Source organism: Phycodurus eques, chromosome 13 (genome assembly GCF_024500275.1).
Source record: "Phycodurus eques isolate BA_2022a chromosome 13, UOR_Pequ_1.1, whole genome shotgun sequence".
Lineage (NCBI taxonomy): Eukaryota > Metazoa > Chordata > Actinopteri > Syngnathiformes > Syngnathidae > Phycodurus > Phycodurus eques.
The window spans coordinates 7,581,842-7,605,383 of record NC_084537.1 but is presented as its reverse complement, the minus strand read 5'-3'; the positions used below and the strand labels follow the sequence as shown (position 1 = coordinate 7,605,383).

The following is a 23,542-nucleotide window of genomic DNA, read 5'->3' as shown; positions in this document are numbered from 1 at the left end:
TCTGGAACTGTGCGAAGTACCATCCTGTTTCAAACGCTCCACCATCATTCCAGTCCCCAAGAAACCTTCAATCTCGGGCCTAAATGACTACAGGCCTGTCGCCTTGACATCTGTGGTCATGAAGTCCTTTGAAGGTCTCGTGTTGGACCACCTCAAGAGCGTCACAGGTCCCCTGCTGGACACCCTGCAGTTTTCCTACCGAGCGAACAGGTCTGCGGATGATGCAGTCAACATGGGACTGCACTTCATCCTAGAACACCTCGACAGTGCAGGGACCTACGCGAGGATCCTGTTTGTGGACTTCAGCTCAGTGTTCAACAGCATCATCCCAGAACTCATTTCCTCCAAGCTTCTCCAACTCATCGTCTCGCCTGCCATCTGCCAGTGGATTTACAGCTTCCTGACGGGCAGGACACAGCAGGTGTGGCTGGGAGAGACCACCTCATCCACACGCAGCATCAGCACTGGGGCACCCAAAGGTTGTGTCCTCTCTCCGCTGCTCTTCTCTCTCTCTACACGAACGACTGCACCTCAACGCACCCGGCTGTCAAAACTCCTGATGTTTGCAGATGACACCACTGTCATCTGCCTCATCAAGGACGGTGACGAGTCTGCATATCGACAGGAAGTGGAGCGGCTGGAGCTATGGTAAGGCCGACACAACCTGGAGCTGAACACGCTCAAGACTGTAGAGATGATCGTGGACTTGAGGAGGCATCCTTCGCCACAGCTGCCCCTCACGCCGTCCAGCTGCCTTGTGTCCACCGTCGAGACCTTCAAGTTACAGTCTCTCAGGACCTGAAGTGGGAGACCAACATCAACTCACTCCTCAAAAAGGCCCAGCAGAGGATGTACTTCCTGCGGCTTCTGAGAAAGCACGGCCTGCCACGGAAGCTGCTGAGGCAGTTCTACACAGCGGTCATCGAATCAGTCCTGTGGTCTTCCATCACAGTCTGGTTTGGTGCTGCTATAAAAAAGGACAAACTCCGACTGCAACGGAAAATCAAAACTGCTGAAAGGATTGTCGATACCCCCCTACCCACCCTTGAGGACTTGCACGCTGCCAGAACTAAGACAAGGGCGTGCAAAATCCTCTCGGACCGTCTGCACCCCGGTCACCAGCTCTTCCAGCTCCTTCCCTCAGGTCGGCGCTACCGATCAACGCAAACTAGAACTAGTAGACATTCTTGCGATCAACTTCTTAAACACCTAACCTATAATTCCATTACAACAAGCTGGAATTTTTTTGACTTGAGTTCGTTGTCACATTTATGTGGGGCCAATTATGTATTACTCGTGCACTCACTGTAGTTGTCTCGCCATGCTGCACTATTTGCATATACTGGCCACTCATGCCAGAGAAGCATCTGCTCCATTTGCACACTGATTGAGGAGTATCTGTAACATTTGCACAACCATCATTGTCCCAGATGATCGCACTACTCGTCACTTTAAACTGCATACACTCCTTGAAGTCTCGGCGCCCTTTGCACAATGGTCATTGCACCGGACTATTGCGAGATTAGTCATTCGAACTGCTCTAAGTGCTAGAGTACTCTGCATCTTTTTGCACAGTTGTCAAAAAAATATTCATAATTTGTACCGGCATTACCAGATAACTAGCAACCCTTTATTGCTCAGTGACTGTTTTTGTCAATGTCTTTATATCTCAAAAGTGTTCTCTGTCAACTGACTGACTGTTGTCGTACTAGAGCGGCTCCAACTACTGGAGACAAATTCCTTGTGTGTTTTTTGGACATGCTTAGCAAATAAAGATGATTCGGATTCTGATGAGAGCAAGACTCGGGCGCATGTGAGTGTTTGAGTACTCCTTATGAGAGCCTTTCAGTAGTTTGTGTGTGTGTGTGAAAGCATTTGAATAGTAAGTGTGAGAGCTAATCCTGAATAATGTCCCTCACGGCCCCTCATACCTGCTGGCCACACATACACTTATTCACACTACTAACACACACGCATGCATGCACACGCTCATACTTTAATATAATCAATTCACATGCACAGACACAGATACACACTCACCTGCCTTGACTCATATGAATGTAAGTGACATCCAATTCATTACCCATAGGGTTAAATATGACATTGGTCCTCCCTCTGCAGTTATAACAGCTAAAACTCTTCTGGGAACGTTTTCCACAAGGTTTAAGAGTGTGTTCATGGGAATTTGTGAAGTTACACACTGATGTTGGACGAGAAGGCCTGGCTCTCAGTCTCCACTCTAATTCATCCAAAAGTGTTGTGTAGGGATGAGGTCAGGATTGTGCAGGTCAGTCAAGTTCATCCACATAAAACCTTGATTTGTGCACTGATGCACAGTCATGTTGGAATCTCTCTCGATCTCCAAACTCTTGCCACAAAGTTGGAAATGTCCAAAATATTAGCCCCCTGAGGTCCAGTGAAAGAAACTGAATGCTTCAGCTAATAAGAGATTTTGGACTGCCAAACAGTTTGGGATTACCCCTTCCTGTTCCAACATGTCTGTGCACCAGTGCACAAAAGCAATGGCCATAAAGACATGGAGGAGACAATTTGGTATGGAAGACTGGCCTGCACAGAGTCCTGCCCTCAACCCGATAGAACACCTTTGGGTTGATTTCGAGTGGACAGTAAGCCAGGTCTTCTCGTCCAACATCAGTGTGTGGGACCTCACAAATATGTTCCTGGAAGAATAGGCAAAAATCCCCATAAACTCACTCCTAAACCTTGTTGAAAGCCTTCACACAAGAGAAGAGTAGACCAACATCATATTAAACCATATGAATTTAGAATGCGATATGACTTTTGAAAATCATATGTGACTCAGGGTCGGTGAGCGAATACTTTTGGTAATATAGTGTATAAACGCAAAACACACCCACATGAACACGCACATACACGCGCACACAGGACATAGTTGATTGATAGTATAAAGACATGGCAAGGCACTGAGGATCAAATTGAGGAAAGTCAACTTGTGGGAGCTACCCACACCAAGAGGTGCCACAGCCCACAGCCACAAAGGATGCCGCTATAGAGACCGCAATGACCCAGGTAAACCTGAATGGACTCTCGACATTGTGCAGAGCCCCCCAGTCCCCCAAAGCAGGGGAAACAGCAGGATGACATCGCTGCAGGCAGACCGAACACACCTCCCAATGTGGAGGCTCCCATGAGGAAACACTGGAGCTGAAAAGACTGAATGACGATAGGACAGGATAAAAAAAACTGAAGGACAATAAGAAATACAATAAAATAGGATACAAATAATGAACAGATAAATTAATGTAATAAATAAATGTCTAAAGAATTAAGAAACCATTAAAAGCTAAACCCAACAGGTGACTCTTCAGCCTCCTTTTACAGACATCAACAGTTAACACTAACACATGCGCACACATACACACATGCATACTTAACAATACTATTAACAGATACATACTCCCATACTTTAATAAAATCAATACACACATGGACGGATACACAAGCAGGTAATCACAACTACTCACAGACGCACACAGAAATGTAATCCATTCACACACATACACGCATACGTGTGCACAGATGGATACACACATACATACTGTACTTAATCGGACCAATAACGTGCGCACGAACACACGCACATAATCACAAGTATTAACACACGGACGCACAAATCAAATCCATTCGCACAGATGGATACACACACATACTGTACTTACCGTAATTTCTCATGTATAATGCGCATTTTTTCCCCAAAGAAAATTGTCAAAAGTCAATAGTGCGCATTATACATACATATAGGGGCAAATGGAAAAAACTCACATTTTGTAAATGTATGCCGCCATTTAGTGGTTATAAAAAAGCTATACACGTTCATTCCAAAATGCCAACGCCACCAAGAGGTTATGAGAAAGGAGTACACTTTCATTCTAATATGCCACCGCCACCTAGTGGTTATAAAAGAGGTGTAGCCTACACTTTCATTCCATTATGATAGGGGTATGACTGCATATATGTACAGTTGTGCTCATTAGTGTATATTCCCCGGCAGAATTTGTAAAATATAGTTTTTTTGTTGTTGTTGTTTTTTTAAATATGACTGATGACTTTACAACAGATTGGCTGGCGACCAGTTCAGGGTGTACCCCCCCCCCTCTCGCCCGAAGATGGCTGGGATAGGCTCCAGCATGTGTACTAACGTGCCCGAACACACACGTACAAAATCACAAATACCAACACACACACACACAAATATAATCCATTCACACACACGCGCACAGATGGATAAACACAATATACTGTACTTAATCAGACTCCTAAAACGCATGCACGAACACACACTCGGGCACACGCACATATGGAGGGATCAATAGACAAACGCTTACGGGCCATACCTGAGTCACATCAAAATCTCTCTCGCACGCACACACACACATACATTCATATACACACTAAATCATACATGTGCAAGTTGAACGTGCTCCAGTTGTGATTTATGAGGACTCCGCTTGCTAAAGATCCACCTGAGGGACGATACACACGCACACACGACTCTCCTAACAAGCTTCTGACTGTGTGTGTGTGTGTGTGTGTGTGTGTGTGTGTGTGTGAGAGAGAGAGAGAGAGAGAGATTGTGTGTGTGTGTGTGTGTGTGCTACAAGGATGGACTCACACACACAAACACACGCATCTCTGTAGCTTTTGGCCATATGAGAACATGCACATTTGTGATCAATGTGTGTGCGCATGCAGTGTGGCACTCTCTGGCCTTGTAATTCCCGCACAAGTGTGTGTGTGTGTGTGTGTGTGTGTGTGTGTGTGTATGTGTACGTGCATTTGGCCTTCAACATGTCATTCTAACAACATCCCTGGTGAGTTGAGCACCACCTCCCCTCGCCGGCCCGCCATGACAGATAACCGCGTCGCTCCCTAACAGCCCAGGACACACACACACACACACACACGCACACACACGCACACACACACACACACACACACAAACAAGGCACTTGACGCGAGTGTATGTGTTTGTGTGGAGTGTGAGTCCTCGTGAATAAAGCAAAATATGAAAACCACAGTGAGGCTTTAAGGACTAAACCACACACACTTTTATATGCGTGTGTGTATATAAATTATATATAATACATTCTTCCACAGTGGCGGGGAAGGCTCGCTGTTGCCATGGCGACCCACCCTACCTGTTCAACATCTTTCAACGCTAATTGTACAAGAGCACAAGACTTCTGCTGCTCCGTTTGGCCGACCTTGACGTGTTAAATCACACAAACGCGCGATTAAAGATGACTGCGATGTATTTCTTGGTTTTGTAATGAAGTTTGTGATTTTATGTACAACATGAATTGTTAAAGGGGAAGGAACAGGAAGACATTTTTGGGCAAAAATATGTTGTTTGTGCCACCACTAGTCGACACACATTATTCTGATTAATATTTTGTTTGTGGAGTAAGAATTTAACATCAACAGCAATTTTTACTCATTCCAAGAGGTATCCAAGTTGGGTAATATCGCCCTCTGCTGTCAACTGAAATTAACATCACAGGTGTCCTGGCGAATGTCACGTGAACAAACCCGGTAATTAGAATATTGGGCTCCCCCTGTATGCTGCGATAACTAGCAGGACTACGGGTTGTTTACATGATGGTTTGGACAATAATCTAGCCGAGTTTGACTTCAACCCATGTGATCAAGCTCTGTCTCCAGTCAAAAAGTCGAAGTCAGGCCAGCCACAACAAGATTATTCATATTAGGCATGCCATAAACAAACAAACAAACAAAAAAGCACCACAGTAACACCCGCAGAGGCCAACTGCCAACTTCAAAATAAAAGTCCAACCCTTGGACATCAATCCTTTGTTCAGCGTTTGTCTGTGAATACTCTCATTCATCCAGGTCATTGAATTGATCGCAACTGGACAAAGAAAACAGTCCAGTTTTCCGGCAGGAACAAAGCTGCGGTGGCCAGTCGATCGGAGCCCCGCCGCCGGAATTCGACTGGATGCCGTCCTGACCTCAGTTTAAATTACTATCATGTACTGTTGCCACCAACATCAACACAACACCATCCCAAAATCATTTTTAATCGCTAATTTAATACGCTGTCATTGATTAAGTGGTCGAATACGGCACTAGCTAAAAGTAAGGGCAGCTCAATTCTTTTTCAATGGCATGAATCAATCATAAATGCAGAAAGAGACCTCATTTGTGGACCGTGTTGACAAATATAATTTTCCAAAAAATCGGAATGTGCCGTTTGGTTGAATTTATTAGCATTGGTGACGTTTTCAAGCAAAAACAATGTTTTTAATTCTGGTGCAAATTATACGATACTCCCAAAATATTGACAGATCTGAAAAAGACATCACAGGCTTTCATTTGAGATACAATTCGATGTGATTTTGTTGCAAATGCATTTTTGACTATCATGTTAATGCCTGGATCATACTAAAAGACATATTTGGTCTTTCACGATTGCACTATGTCAGAATGCTGCCATAAAATATTGCTATATCTTGGTCAGACAGTGTCAACACTACATGTCTTTTACAATCACTGGGCTTTATCTTGACAAATCAAACACTGATCGGGGAGGCGTGACCAGAAAACGTTTCACCTTTCACCTTTTCAAACTTGTTGGCTCATTCCAAAAAGACTCATGGCTGTATTAGCTCAAAAGGGTGCTTCTACTAAATACTGAGCAAAGGGTCTGAATACTTATGGCTGTGTAATATTTCAGTTTTTCTTTTTTAATAAGTCTGCAAAACTTTCAACAATTTCCGTTTTTGTCTGTCAATATGTGGTGCTGTGTGTACATTAAAGAGGAAAAGAATTAACTTAAATGATTTTAGCAAATGGCTGCAATATAACGAGTGAACATTTTAATGGGGTCTGAACACTACTGTACGCGTGCGTAATAGTCACATCACAGAGTCCGCTGCGATGTTGGTGTACTGTAGTATAAAGTGAATCAACTGTAATATTGAAATTGACCAGGAGAGGTACCTGTTGGGACATGCCAATTAGATCTGCACCCATGTTACGGTAAATTATAACGCTTCAAACAATACATGGAGCAACCCAGAGTGTTGTATACTTATCTCCTTGTATCATAACTATGAAAGAGGACGCGGAAAACAATGTACGCCTCCTGCATTTCCTATTTCGCTCTTCAAAATGAAACTAAATGCCGCAGCTGACTGTACGAGGTGCCTTCAGGTACACTGCGTAAATGAGACCATATACGTTCCTTGATTCTTTTGTAATACAATATGGATTACTAGGTATCATAATGCTTGAGTTAAAACCCTGTTTGATCACACTGTGATAATATGAAATAAATTTTGTTTTGTAATATTACAGTAGAGAATTTAAAAAAATGTTAATATAGTCAGCCAGAGCCTCTGGGAATGCAAAGTTATCAATGTCATTTTACCATCATTCCTGGCATACTGCCTTGCATGTTTTTGTTTACATATAAGCACTACAGTTCTGGTTTTGTTTTAATTTCTCATTTCAAAAAAAGAAACCACCATTCAAGCAACACATTTTTACTCATGTTTTTGAGATTGTTGGGTGAAAGCTGCAGCTGGCTACGAGTGTGGACTGAATGGGTGGCAACAATGGGGAAATGAAATACCAGTATTTTGAGGGTTATAGACAGTCAGCAACATACAATATTGAGGGGAACTAAGAACTACTTCATTTTTGGATCTGTGACCTTAGTTCAAAATTTTTAATTATGAACTATGAACTGAACTGGTTCATTTTTAGAATGGTGAACTGAACTTCCAACTAGTTGGCATAGAAAATGAACTTTCCCAACATTGATCCTGTATTATTTGACATCGCAATATAAATTGCAGGTTAACATTTTTTTTTTTTTTAATCACGTCATTTCCCCCCCTCCCCCCCAATATCATGCAGCCCTAATGGTGATAACATCGATAGACAGACAGACCGATAAGAGCTTTTTTCCAGCAACTTTCTTTCCCCCCAAAATTTAACTTGCATCTACTTCCACAGCTCTAAAATAAATACAGCATGTGAAAATAATGGGGGGGGGGGAAATCCTGTAATGGAAACAGTCCCATAATAGACTAACATTTTAAATCAAACATTTAACATCATAAAATGAGCCATCAAATTGCCAAGGTCAAATTATATTGCCACAAGCCCTCCAGCACTATCATGCTCTTTTCTCATGTAGTTATTTCTAAAATGTGGTTAAATCATTGTTTTTTCAATGTTCAACGCCCACACTCAACCGCAAACATACCTGTTCCTGCCTCTCCAGCCATCGGTCCACCATCGGGTGATTGGCACTCAGGGACGAACGCGCCGTCTCCCTCTGAAACTCTCTCTGATTGGCCCATGTTCCAGCATCCCTGGGCAGGCTGCGGTATGTGTCCAAGCCTTTACGCTGCAGCAGAGGAAAAAACAAGAGCACTAATTTCTGCTCATTTGGGTGATGAGAGCTAATGCTTACCTTTCTCTCCAGGCTATTGGTGCCTGAGGCATGCCGCGCTTTTAGGAACCCGGCCGTGGTGGACCATCGGGTCGGGTTCTTTCGCGAAGGCGGTTCTTCTGCTTGGGCCCGCGATTCAACGCCACCACCGGTGAATGGCCCGTTGAGACACAGCAAAGCGGGGTCGCTGCTGCGGCGGACGTGCAGGGGCATGTCTGACGGAAATAGGAATATTCATTAGAGGTGCACCAATTAATGCTCAACTAATCGAATATGATCAATTAATCATTTGGAGACCTTGTTTAACTTAAAATTGTCCAAATCCTCTGACTTTGAGCCTCTCAGTTTATATTCTAAATTTCTGTACTCCTCCATGCAGAATCATTATCTTTGTTTTTAATCAAAAAAGTAAATTTGCAAACATCTTCTTTTACTTTGGAAACCAATTATCAAAGTTTTTGCCAATTTTCTGACACATTACGGACCAAACCAGTAACTAGGGGTGCCCCGATCCGATCTTTGAGATCAGAAATTGGTCCGGTGTCAGCAAAAAAAACAAGTATCGGAACGGATCGGACTGGATCTAAAGTCTCAGATTTTCTCACTCTTATACAAGCAGTGCATTCCATGCACTCCAGCACTTTTATCCAGAGCGCACGTGATCACAACTAATGCTAAGATGCTAAGGTGCGAACATAGTAACAAGGAGTAAGAGTGAATGTTGCTTGATTAAAGTTGTTTATTGACACGCCAGTTGAAGTTCACTGTAACACTTAAACATACATAAAAGAATTGCACCAATTGGATGTTCAAATACATCACAGACATCGTTTCTTTGTTTCTGTTCACAAAAATCCGTAGCTCACAGCTAACACACAATGAATAAAAACACCATTGACGAGCTAACAAAAATTTGAATTGAACTTGCAGAGCACTTCTCTCTCTCAAAATGAATATTGGGACACAAACGCTGTATAACCACATACAAACAGGCAATGTAACAATACTGTCTGGCATATATTCTTCAAACACTCTGAAAAACAAGTCACATTAACAATATTCGATCGTGACTTCTACGTTCTTTATTACTGCAAGTGTGTATCTTATTTGATGCACCACATTGCCCGTCAGAAGTCAGGATGTGCAAAGCAGGAACTGTGCTCCCAACGAGGCATACACAGAGACAGCTAAGCACCTCCAGGCTCACTACATGATTCCTATCTGCCACGACATTGTCAATAAAACTAAACCCCAGTTGTCCCCATCAAGAAGGTCAAAAGTGTACTGCCGCACATGTGGAAGAAGTTGCTGTTCCCACCACATACTGGCAGTGAAAAATAACTTAATTGAACTTGAATTATTTTGCACTTTAAAAGTCAAATTTATATTATTTATTGATATTATTTTTCATGATTTTCCCATTTATTTTGTATTTACTCTAATGAAACAAAGTGGAAAAAAGACAACATTCAACCAAAAATTTGCACAAATCTGCTGACAAATTCAGGCGCTTTGCTGGCATCATGTGATCTATGTCATTATGCTAAGACAGTGCATGATACGCTGTAAGAACTCGAAATATAATGAAAGGACATTGGAATTAACTAATTCCCTGCCAATGCCGTCCAAAGACGTCAATGGCTTTTTTTAGCAGGGATGAGTGGGGCAGGGTCTTGTGCAGTTTGTGTGTGATCATCAAGGCTCTGGATAACTGCAATGAGGAATGGCACCATATACAGAGCAACAATGCCTTGAGGTGAACGTCCCTCCCTCAGATTGAAGAAGAGGAAGAAGAAGGAGGAGGCAGGGAGGAGCAGACAATAAGAGGCAAACATAATGGCGGAAAAGAGAGAAGACAAAATAGAAAAAAAAAAATCTAAAAAAAAAAAAATAATATTTTCTTTCGGTACTAGAAATCTATTGCGCCACGGCAAGAAAAATATTCCTGCGACCAACAAAAATGACGCCTTAGATCATGCAAGGGAATAAAGGATGACACTCCGAGCAATCACTTTGTTGCAAAGCTATCGACGAAAATGCCGGGCCATATGGAGAGATGCTCTCGGCCGCTTGCCAGCTGATCCTCTGCCGACCAGAATTTGAGTAAATGGGATCCGGAATCGTGAAGAGAGAACTCCCTCTGGATCGCCTGGAAGCAGCCGAGCCTCATTCGGAGCTTTCTCCGGATGATAATGGAGACAAAGGTAACTCGTTTGCAGCTCGCGTTAGCTACATTTAGCGAGCAAACACGTTCCTTCAATCCTTGTTACAGAAACATCATTTAGTCCCACTAGTTCACATTACAATGTAACATCTGTTGCCAGTACTGATTTGAATTTTCCATTTCCAGCTCATCCATCTTGGAGTAATGCAACACCCACGAGTCAAACGTCTATTAGGATTGCGACGAAGTAATGTGGGTTTTTTTTTTTTGCAAAACAGCAATAAAAAGTATTCTCTAGTAATCGTATGTATTTTTTAAAACTTACAGGTTATGTCTGGATCCAGCAGACCTTCGACTCCCATTCTAGTTTTCAGTGCAAATAAAAAAGGTAATCGAAAGCATTTTTTTCCTCCACGTCCCACTCCAGCAATTATAACAATGCATTTTTATAGTAATAGTTATATTTCTAAACTGCACAGGTTGTGCTTCGAGCAGAAGTAGAGACTGGTTTCAAGGACAACGACTACCACACAAGATCCCATTCACCGCCACCAAAGAATAAAATCCAGATGTGGATAAAACTGCTAAATTTTATGAGCAAGTTAAAAACCTGAACTATTGACAGTAGAGGAGGAGAATTAGGAAGAAGAAAGTGCAAGTGTGGGAGCCCCATTTGTTCATGCAATTTTTGGCTTATGTAAATTCTGTACAGTTATACTTGTAAATAGATTATTTTTCTGTCAAAAGTAATTTCTCAGTGTTGTTTTATGATCAGATGTTTCAGATTTTCACTGAAGGTCAAAATATGGGTGTCAAAGTCATTCTTCTGCTTGATCTGTCTGCTTTCACAAAAAGGCAGTTTTGTCAGTTTTTTGCCTCCAGAAACAGATTTGGCTGAAAGTAGCCTATATTTTACTGCTGATACCTAAAGAACAGTATAAGCTAGAGACAAAGTTTTTTTTCCTGAAGAAAGAAGAGAGTCTGAACCTTCTTTTGGTGGTGTTGGTGTTTATATAGTCATGGTACACAATATTCTGTGGGGCTTGAAAAATTTGTGAAATTGCTCAAAAATGCCTGGCAGTCTAGGGGTTCTCTGCTCAGGAAACAGCTGGCAGTGAATGAGTTAATTATCATAAATCTCTGATTCCACACAAATAACAAAAGACAGTGAAACAAATGCCGGAAGCGCATGTAATGTTAAACTCTGCGGCTGCGACTCAAGTGCCTGATGAAGTCAATTAATCAGCAGCATGCCACCGTGGGGGATTGGTGGCTAACGAGGCGGTGGGCTGGAGTCGGCTCAACAGTGTGGGAACAACAACGTGAGGGAGGGAAGAGGCTTGCATTAAAACTAATCACACTGTTTAAAACTTGCTCCGTGTGGGAGGCCGAGGTCCAAACATCATGCCTGCCAATAAACGGCAGCGCTAAGCAAACGACACGACCATCAATTTTTTATTTTTTTGTTTGTTTTTTGGACAACGACACTCAGAATTCTGGAGACTTGTTCTGGCGGACCACACACAGAAAATGGAGAAAAATGTCTTGCTGACAGAATGAAGTGTCATGAATTGTTGTTTGTCTTTATTTTGAGCACATACAGTGGGTACGAAAAGTATTCAGACCCCCTTAAATTTTGTTGTTATATTGGCATTTGCTAAAATAATTTAAGTTCCTTTTTTTCCTCATTAATGTAAACACAGCACCCCATATTGAAATATCACACAGCCATAAGTATTCAGACACTTTGCTCTATTTAGTAGAAACACCCTTTTGAGCTAATACACCCATGAGTCTTTTTGGGAATAATGCAACAAGTTTTTCACACCTTGATTTGGGGATCCTCTCCCATTCCTCCTTGCAGCTCCTCTCCAGTTCTGTCAGGTTGGCTGGTGAACGTTGGTGGACAGCCATTTTCAGGTCTCTCCAGAGAAGCTCAATTGGCTCAATTCAGTCAGGGCTCTGGCTGGGCCATTCAAGAACAGTCACGGAGTTGTTCTGAAGTCACTCCTTTATTTTAGCTGTGTGCTTAGGGTCGTCGTGTTGGAAGCTGAACCTTCGGCCGAGTCTGAGGTCCTGAGCACTCTGGAGTAGGTTTTCGTGCAGGATATCCCTGTACTTGGCCACATTCTTCTTTCCTTCGATTGCCACCAGTCGTCCTGTCCCTGCAGCTGAAAAAAACCCGCACAGCATGATACTGCCACCACCATGCTTCACTGTTGGGACTCTATTGGACAGGTGATGAGCAGTGCCTGGTTTTCTCCCTACACACCGCTTAGAATTAAGGCCAAAAAGTTCTATCTTGGTCTCATTAGACGAGAGAATCTTATTTCTCACCATCCTGGAGTCCTTCAGGTGTTTTTTAACAAACTCCAAGCGGGCTTTCATGTGTCTTGCACTGAGGAGAGGCTTCCGTCAGGCCACTCTGCCATAAAGCCCCGACTGGTGGAGGGCTGCAGTGATGGGTGACTTTCTCGAACTTTCTCCCATCTCCTGACTGCATCTCTGGAGCTCAGCCACAGTGATCATTGGGTTCGTCTTTACCTCTCTCACCAAGGCTCTTCTCCCCGATTGCTCAGTTTGGCCAGATGGCCAGCTCTAGAAGAGTTATGGTAGTCCCAAACGTCTTCTATTTAAGGATTATGGAGGCCACTGTGGTCTTAGGAACCTTAACTGCAGCAGAAATGCTATTGTCACCTTGGCCAGATCTGTGCCTTGCCACAATTCAGGCAGTTCCTTTGACCTCATGATTCTCATTTGCTCTGACACGCACTGTGAGCTTGAAGGTCTTATAGAGACAGATGTGTGGCTTTCCTAATCAAGTCCAATCAGTATAATCAAACACAGTTGGACTCCAATGAAGGTGTAGAACCATCTCAAGGATGATCAGAATGGACAGCACCAGAGTTAAATATATGAGTGTTAATTTAAGGGGGTCTGAATACTTTCCGTACCCACTGTATAGTCTTCATCCTCTGCAAAAACGACTATTACTGCATTACACTGAGAGTAATTAGGAAAGTCTTGGTTTTCGGCCAAGTCGCACCCACCAGAAGGCGCTGCAATGATTTAATTATGATGCACAAACTGTTTAATTCTTTACGTTCTATTTAGTTGTATATTACTACAGTATATATTTATTATAGTATAAAATATTATAGTGTTATTTTCCTTATTAAAAAACACATTACAAAACGTTTTGGTTTTTGGAGGGAACAGATTAAGGGTTTTCCATCCATTTAAATGGGAGAAGATGATGTGAGATAAGAGTTTTTGGACTTACGAGTGCACCCACTGAACAAATTAAACTCATCTCAAGGCACCACTGTACTGGTCTATGACTTTCAAGTGCATTTATGACCCATTCTTTGTTAAAATAAACATATTTTACTCATCTTTATTCCTCAGTCATACTTTGGTTTAGCAGTCACATAAATACAATTTGGTCAAGAAATTGCATGATATGCTGCTTGCTGCGATGCCTCACTAAATTCAGGAGAAAAAAAGACACTTAACTAGTCAATGTGGATAAACTGTTGCAGAAATAAGTGTATTTGTAAGACGCTCATTACTTGTGGTGTGACTTTCAACTTGTCGCCACAGATTCAGTACTATACCTCGAAAAGAAACAAGATGAAAACAGTAAACATTTTCACAATTTGTCGACGAATATCTTTATTCAAGTGAGTGCAGGATATGCTGCTTGCTGCTATGCCTAGCTGAACTCCTTCCTCCAAAAAGTCGGAATAACATGCGGCTATGCTTTATTTTGATGTGAACGTCAACAAATGAATTGTCTTTATTTGTATATAGGATAGTTTTTGATACAACGTTAAACCCAGAATTTGCACAAATCTGCAAACAAGAAGCAAAAAATAGAACTTTCCCTAGTGCTTAACGAGGTCCAGGAACTTCATTCTTCAGGATAGTGAATGGTATGCTGTTGGGAATTACGAAAGTAAACATTGGGATTAATCGACATACAGCTAGAATAATTTATTTTAGGATAGTTTATGATATGCTGCATGCCTAAACTTGAGAAGGAGGAAACAAAGAAGACATTGGACTGGTTGGCTTGGTTAGACATACATTTGATGTGACTGTGACAGAAATAAGCCTTTACAGTCAGGATAGTGAACGAAATGCTGGTTGTTTAGTTGAATTAGAAAATTAGACAGACTGGTCGATGTGCGGATTGTCTGATTTGACTGTCACAAAAATGAGCGCCTAAATTTAGCATAGTGCATGATATGCTGCTTGTTACTATAACCAGACATGCAAACACCAAAGGCATGAAAAAGGTGACAAAAAATAAATAAAAAAATGATACCCCCGGTCTCCGAAGAGATTGTTTTGTTTTTTTTAACATAAATGAAGCCCTCTGGAAGACTCTGAAGAGTAAAATAAGGCAAAATTTAAAAAAATTCTTCACGCAGAAAAACATTTATTTACACCGCTCAAGCCCATGTTGATGTACAAATTTAAGATTAAAATTACAACCCCAATTCCAATGAATTTAGTACATTGTGTGAAACATAAATAAAAACAGAATACAATGATTTGCAAATCATGTTCAACCTATATTTAATTGAAGACTCTACAAATACAAGATATGTAATGTTCAAACTGATAAACTTTATTGTTTTTAGCAAATAATCAAACTTAGAATTTTATGGCTGTAACACGTTCCAAAAAAGACTGAAGGTTGAGGAATGCTCATCAAACACCTGTTTGGAAGATCCCACAGGTGAACAGGCTAATTGGGAACAGGTGGGTGCCATGATTGGGTATAAAAGGAGCTTCCCTGAATTGCTCAGTCATTCACAAGCAGTGATGGAGCGAGGGTCACCTTCTTTGGGAGCAAGTATGTGAGAAAATACTCAAACAGTTGAAGGACAATGTACCTCAACGTACAATCGGAAGGAATTTGGGGATTTCATCATCTACGGTACATAATATCAAAAGGTTCAGAGAATCTGGAGAAATCACTGCATGTAAGCGGTAAGGCCGAAAACCAACATAGAATGACCGTGACCTTGGATCCCTCAGGCGGCACTGCATCAAAAACTGACATCAATGTGTAAAGGATATCGCCACATGGGGTCAGAAAACCAATGTACGTAAATACAGTTTGGTATTATGCAAAACAAAAGCCATTTATCAACAACATCCCGAAACGCCGCCAGCTTCTCTGGGCCGAGCTCATTTAAGATGGACTGATGCAAGGTGGAAAAGTGTTCTGTGGCCCGACGAGTCCACATTTCAAATTGTTTTTGGAAATTGTGGACGTCGTGTCCTCCGGGCCAAAGAGAAAAAGAACCATCCAGACTGTTATGGACGCAAAGTTCAAAAGCCAGCATCTGTGATGGTATGGGGCTGTGTTAGTGCCAATGGCATGGGTAACTTAAACATCTGGGAAGGCACCATTAATGCTGAAAGGTACATACAGGTTTTGGAGAAACGTGCTGCCATCCAAGCAACGTCTTTTTCATGGACGCCCCTGCTTATTTCAGCAAGACAATGCCAAACCACATTCTGCACATGTTACAACAGCATGGCTTCGTAGTAAAAAAGTGCGGGTACTAGACTGGCCTGCCTGCAGTCCAGAACTGTCTCCCATTGTAAATGTGTGGCGCATTATGAAGTGTAAAATACGACAACGGCGACCCCGGACTGTTGAACAGCTGAAGCTGTACATCAAGCAAGAATGGGAAAGAATTCCACCTACAAAGGTTCAACAATTAATGTCCTCAGTTCCCAAACATTTATTGAATGTTGTTAAAAGAAAAGGTGATGTAACACAGTGGGAAACATGACCCTGTCCCAGCTTTTTTGCAACGTGATGCAGGCATAAAATTCAAAGTTAATGATTATTTGCTAAAAACAATCAAGTTTATCAGTTTGAACATTAAATATCTTGTCTTTGTATGCAATTAAATACAGGTCGAACATGATTTGCAAATCATTGTATTTTGTTTTTATTTATGTTTAACACAATGTCCCAACTTAATTGGAATTGGGGTTGTAAAAGTGGCTCATTACTTTGCTTTTTTTTGTTTTGGCCTCCAACTTGAGCCAGGCCCATCTCCACCTGCACCTGATGCCTGCTTTCAAGCTGTGCCACATCAATAGCATCCTCCTCTTTAAGCACTCATTCTGGAAAAGAACTGACTAAAATCATTGTCTGTTTCACTTCATTTTTCACGATTACCAACTTCAAAGGATAATCCCAATTGCATCCTCCAAGAAAATATTAAGTACAGTATTTTTTAGTTTTTGTTGGCCATTTCTGAATTTGAAGTTAGTTCATTCTGTGTTGTGACATAAACCCTAACATCGCTCTGTCGTTCAATACATTTAACATTAACATTCGTAAACTAATTGGATAATTGTACGATTCAGGTAAATTGTTATTTTGAGTTCAAAACAGCGAATTTCGCTGAAAGGTGACTGATTTGCATGTATGTATAACAACATTTGTCCCAAATTACACTTACTGGTGCGCAGGGCCGACGGCGTGACTTCGATTTCGCTGGCCGCTTGGTAGGGCTGGAAGGCGGAGGCACCACCACCTGTGCTGAGGTCCACGGTGGTGAAGAGGTCTGGGCTCTGGGTGCCCGTGGAACTGGCGCTTGTGCCGTCGCCGCCATGGTGGGGCTCCTGCTCGTCGTAGATGGCGATCAACTGTGCGGGAGGACATGGTTGAGTTATAAAGGGGATACTTTAAATGGAGGTCTCTTTATACTCCCACGCCTGCATTGCATCAAGTGACCGACGTATTGGCCCGCGCATCCCCTATTGTGTCACGCCCACACGGCAAAAATTGTTGCTGCGCGTAGAATGGCGCGGAGATCATCTCGATGTGATTTCGTCACATACTGTGATGACGTACACAGCGTTCCTCTCAGATCCACATACCACTACCGCCACCGCCTTCTTGATCGATTTTGCAGCATAATTAAACGTATCATCTGGTCATCTAGGTCAATTTGTTCTAGCAGACACTGCGCCACGGTCGCCATTGTTGTTGCTTTATTCCTTGTTACGGAAAGGAAAGTAAAAACGGCTACCGGAAATGGCCAAAAAAATGCAGATGAAACTCCGCCCTGCGGCGTCCTAGCCAATACCAGTCGTAGCGACACCCCGACTTGGAGGGGAACGGCAGCACATTTTCAAAACTGGGTTGCGCTCGAGTATAAACGCAAACTGCGTGCGGGATAGCCGGAGTGACGTAAGCACAGTCGCCGCCCGCGCGAGTATAAAGAAGCCTTTAAAGTCCTCGGTCACACATACAGCACACCTCAGCCTCACCTCACCACAACACCCTCAAGGCAACTCATGTATCTGTTGTACTCTTTCTAGGCATGAAACCATACTGTTGCTCGCAAATACTCACGTCTGTCCTGAGTCTAGCCTCCACTACTCTTTCCCATAACTTCATTGTGTGGCTCATCAAGTTTATTCCTCTATAGTTCCTACAGCTCTGCACATCAAACTTGTTCTTAAAAATGGGCACCAGCACACCTTTCCTCCATTCATTTGATTAAATAATTGGTTAATTAAAACTAAATTAACAAAACAATTTAGATATGATCATCAACCATTATTTGTACTTTGAACATTTTACACACAAATAACTGTTTAAAATGTTTACACGGCCCATCTGTTTGTCTGAAATATCAAAATCAACCCTGGTCTTGATGAAAGCATAAAGCTAAGCGGAGCACAGGTTAACACTAGCCAACAATGTTATCAGCCTTAGCATCAGCACATACTCAAATGTTCGGCCAAGTTGTCGATATTGGGGCACGTTGGCCATTGCCAACGTGTAACTAGATGGCTTGGGGATGAAGTGCAGCCTCCAGTAAGCAAAATCCAATCCAAACTTTTACTATCTTGGCTTAGTATTTGCCGTTAGCCTTGTAGCAAACCCCTAAGATCCAATGCATGGCGACTAAAGACAGCATTGGCCCTGCGAGTATCTGTTTTACCAAAACATTAATAAAAACATTCAATTTTTACTTAGTATTGTGAATGTCACACATAAATAGAACACACTTTTACACACACAAAAAACGACTGCAGTACTTGTCGTTTCCAGCACATTAAAGGTTCACTTCACATTACCACTTTAATAGCATGCTAGACAAGCTCTTGTTAAAACAACATACACGCGCACACACACACGTCAAGACCCATTCTTCCCATTAGGGCCTTAAACACGCACACACTTCACATTAGAGCTGAAGTCAGCTGGAGCTGGATGTAATGAGGCTAATAAAAGGTGCAAGGTGTGTGCGCGTGTGTGCAGTATCCAAACTGTGGGCATCACCTGATGAGAACTCCCCACTCTTACCTCATTAAGCAGCTGAGTAAAGGCCACCACACACACACGCACGCAAGCACAGACAATGCATGTGCTTGCTATTAGTGAGTAGCCTAATCAGTGAGGTTTCTGTGACATGCAGACGTGTCAGGCTGCACAATTAACCAGCAGAGTGTTTCGTGACCTTCCTTCAAAAAAACAGATTTTTTTTCGGCCACCCCCCGCCCCCCGTGGCAAGACGAAGCAGCGGACTAGCTTAGCATCGCAAGTCGACAGAACAGCAGCGGTGGCGACTTGGCCGCATGCGGAAGCACTGTTGTCTCGGTGGGCTAACGGCTAAGGTACTAACAGCCAACCCCTGCAAACGCCGCTCCTATGCATCTTCCATTACAAGTTTAGCTCATTGGACAATAAATTAGATCATCTACAAATGGAATTGAACCTGTGTATTATTGAAGTTTGAGATGGGGAAAAAAAAAAAAAAGAAAGTACTACTACAGTATTGATTGCACACTAAAGTACATGTATACATTATACATCTCATCTCATTGTACTTTTACAGTGACAACAAAAGGCATTGTTTTATTCTTATATAAAGGGGTATATAACTAATGTTACAGTCCCCTCCAAAAGTATTGGAACGGCAAGGTCAATTCCTAGGTTTTTGCTGTGTACTGAAGACATTTGGGTTTCAGATCAAAAGATGAATATGAGAAAAGTTCAGAATTCCAGCGTTTATTTCATGGTATTTACATCTAGATGTTAAACAACTCAGGACAGAGAACCCTTTTGTTTGAAGCCACCCACTTTCAAGTCAGCAAAGGTATTGGAACATGTGACTGACATTTAGACTGATCGCTCACGCATGGTACGGCTGCGTTTTGGATACATGTTCCGAGCGCGCTTTGCTACATTCCGCACAGTCCGGAGACTCACTGATGGAATGTACTCTCAGAGTAGTGTTGGTGTGTAAGATTTAATTTCCGAACGCACCTTTTAGGCACTGTCGAAACCATACATGTCGCCATCTTGACTTCAATTAGCGCCGTTAGCTGTTACTGCTCACTGCTTCACCACATTAATAAATGAGGGGAAAGAATTCAGAGATAGAACAGCAAATTTCCGATTAATAAAAAATAATGTAATACAAAAAGAATACAAATGCTGTGGAGATATACTTTAAGTAAATGTTAAAAAATATATATACAAGAATAAAGCTAATAAAAACTAACTATAGCAATAATAGCGTGGTACACTTTGACCTAGATCCGCATTATTATGTTGTCACTTTTTATATTTTTCTGTAGTATAACAATAAGTGAGTCATTACTGTTTAAGTCCAAGTCAAGTTAGTCGGACAGCCGTGGCCCAATGGTTAAGATCATCGCATGCCACTGTGGGGGACCTAGGTTCAAGACCCCGACTGGACCATCCGCCAACATCCCCCGGACTCACGGCTGTGGTGTCCTTGAGCAAGACACTGATACCCTGAAATACTCCCCGGGCGCTTCAGCTGCCCCCTGCTCCAGTGTGTTCCACTAACATGTGTATGTGTTCACAGTGATGGGTTAAATACAGAGAACAAATTTTGTGTGCATGCATGCATGTTCATGACAATAAATGATGATTCTTCTTCTAAAAGTCTTGTAACATGGTCAAGTCGAGTCAGCAAATTCGTGACTAGAGTCCAAGTCATGTGACTCGAGTCCACACCTCTGGAAACTGCCACCTCTAGAGAGTCGGGAGAGCTTCCCCAGAGGTATATTCGAGAGAGGTGGGCATCAAGGCAGCCTCGCTTGGGGCTTTTTCTAAGAAGAATCGATGAGTGGAATCGTCAGGCTAGCAAACAAACGAGTCATAGAAATCGGATTACTGGAAAGAGGTTCTCAATTCCCATCCGTAATCAGAAGCGTAAGATAGGCAGACCACTGATTGTGTGTATGTATTCCTCAACGTTGGGATAGGGGTGTGAAGTTTTAACACCTGTCACTTTCCCTGCCCTGTTGTGTCGAAAGCAATTGTTGCCATCAGACAACTATTTTGTACCATATGTCGACAACATCTAAATTATATGATAGCGGAATGAAGTGTTTGTGAAAGTACACACAGTTTTTTCAATATCCCACCTTCGCTGGATAAGCCCTGTATCTACTGTTACAGCTCTTTTTCGGGACCTCTGCATATTGTAAACCCCTCAGCATAACGGTCGAGCAGTATGCAGGGTGTTGCCACTGGATTTCAAGAGTCGCCGATGGTCAACTTCAAGCGAGATCCAAACCGCCAAGCCCTACCAATACAGCATACACATTATATACTGTATATATCTCCAATATTATACATTATTTTCTTATTCTTAGAGTCCATCGCGCCATGTTTTTGTGGTTCAATATAAAAATAATACAGGACAGTATATTGTGGAGCCTCAAAACCCGATACAGGGTCAACAGTTTTTCCGTTGCAGTACGTCGGTCGATGTGGGGGTGCTCCATTGCTTGGTGTGCAGCGAAGTCATCGACTAATTTGTTTTTTTGTTTTTTCACTTCAACTGAGCGGCAGGCCTAAGACTCATCTGGACCAGCCTAACAAGCCCCTTTTGGGTTTTTTTCTGATATGTGTGAAACGTAACAATACAAAATTAATGAGATCGAAGTCGTAACACAGTATCCTGCCTTCACTGGGTTCTGAGTAAAAGGCAAATGTTACAAAATGCTCTTTTGGCTCTGATTTGCCACTTTCCGGTATCTCTTGTGTGTAACAGGCTCAGGGAAAACAATATGAGAATCACTTTGACAAGCACAGCTGCATAATCTAAACACTGTTGTCCCAATGACTGAGGATTAGACGAGAAATTTCTCCCCCTTACAAAACACTTTTCCCCCACTGGACTGCCTACCGATGCCAGAAACCGCGACACACTTGGGTCATTGGTTGTGTAAGCTGTTGCTAAATATTAATTGTCAACTTGTTGTGAAACTCCACTTAAAGACAACATCCTGCATCAAGAAAGCAGACGTGTGCTGTTTTTTGTCTTCCGGTAAAGTCATCTTGGATTGTAGACAATGGAGGGTTGGGCTATTAATCGTCCAACAATAAGTCATCTAATTCATTCATAACAACACCAGAGCCTCTGTGGTCCAATAATATCCATCCATCCATTTTCTGAGCCGCTTCTTCTCACTAGGGTCGCGGGCGTGCTGGAGCCTATCCCAGCTATCATCGGGCAGGAGGCGGGGTACACCCTGAACTGGTTGCCAGCCAATCGCAGGGCACATACAAACAAACAACCATTCGCACGCACAGTCACACCTACGGGCAATTTAGAGTCTTCAATTAATGCATGTTTTTGGGATGTGGGAGGAAACCAGAGTGCCCGGAGAGAACATGCAAACTCCACACAGGTAGGGCCGGGGATTGAACCCGGGTCCTCAGAACTGTGAGACTGATGCTCTAACCAGTCGCCACCGTGCCGCGGTCCAATAATAAAAGAAGGAAAAGTCATCAAGTCAGAAATTGAATAAAAACAATGTAGTGGTTTGGCTCAGCTGATCTACTTTGCCACCCTATCCATGTTTTATATAATTTGGGGCTTTTTCACTGAATTTACAGCATATCAATGATGCTAAGGTAGTGGAATGCTTTTGACAACAACTATAAAAAACAAAAACAAAAAACTGGCAAAGAGGCTTGGCAATCGCTGATCGAGATTTATGTCCATGTTTTTTTGTGTTTTGGGCATTTTTTGTTGTTGTCTTTCATAAGTGTTATCTGTTATACTAAGATAAAGAGGAAAATGCTAATGATGGAAATGGAAACTTTTTTAACTTTGTGTTTTCATTGACTTGGGAAAGTACAACCTTGTCACAAGATATATCAGTAATGCTCAGGTAATGTTAGCATCAGTTGATCTTTTCTGTGGCTTTTTGTGCATGTACAGCATATCAGCGACACTAAGCTAATGAAGAAAATGCTAATGATGATAGACGTGTGTGGGGGGGGGGGGGCGACAACAAAGCAATATGGAATCACCTAATCTACTTTTCCTCCCTGTCCACGTTTTTGTTTAATTTAACTTTTCTGCACAGGTACAATGTGTAAGTGATGCTAAGATCATCTACATTTCCTCCCTGTCCATGTTTTTGTGATTTCTTTGGCTTTCCTGGGAACCATAGAACTAAAAAAATGGTACTCAAGGTAAGATTTGCTAAACGGTTTACGATTAAACAATTTTAGCAGTCAGCTACTTGCTACACGTTTACTTACTGTAATAGCGGTCCAACGTAGAGTGCTTCAAGAGGAAAAGGGAAATTGTTGCCGACAGAGCGGTATTCCCTGTAATGACCGGGAATGTGGGTGGGAAAGCTAGCCGTGGGCGTCACTAACAAGTGCCATACATCATGTACCATCAACACTAATCGTGCTGCCTGGTTTTATTTAGCTTCCGTGCTTCAAATACCGTTTTTTTTTTTTTTTTGCATAGGGCTAATCAACACGTTGCAGGCGGCGTGGCTGCGGCTGAAAAGAAAACACAGATGGTGGTGAGAGTGTTGATGTATTTGTTTAATTAAGCCCGAGCTGCAAGACAATGCTT

General features: G+C 42.3%; 1 protein-coding gene across 8 annotated transcripts in view; it reads right to left on the bottom strand.

Annotated features, from left to right (window-relative positions):
- The window catches only part of LOC133411869 (partitioning defective 3 homolog), a 239,468-nt gene that overhangs the window by 141,047 nt on the left and 74,879 nt on the right, over positions 1-23,542 (bottom strand). For all 8 annotated transcript variants that reach the window (XM_061694629.1, XM_061694635.1, XM_061694633.1 and 5 more), the window contains exons 3-5: positions 17,126-17,312; positions 8,486-8,679; positions 8,276-8,419 (exon numbers count right to left, since the gene is read on the bottom strand). In XM_061694629.1, coding sequence (XP_061550613.1) covers positions 8,276-8,419; positions 8,486-8,679; positions 17,126-17,312 — 525 coding nt within the window. The remainder of the gene's footprint in view (positions 1-8,275; positions 8,420-8,485; positions 8,680-17,125; positions 17,313-23,542) is intronic.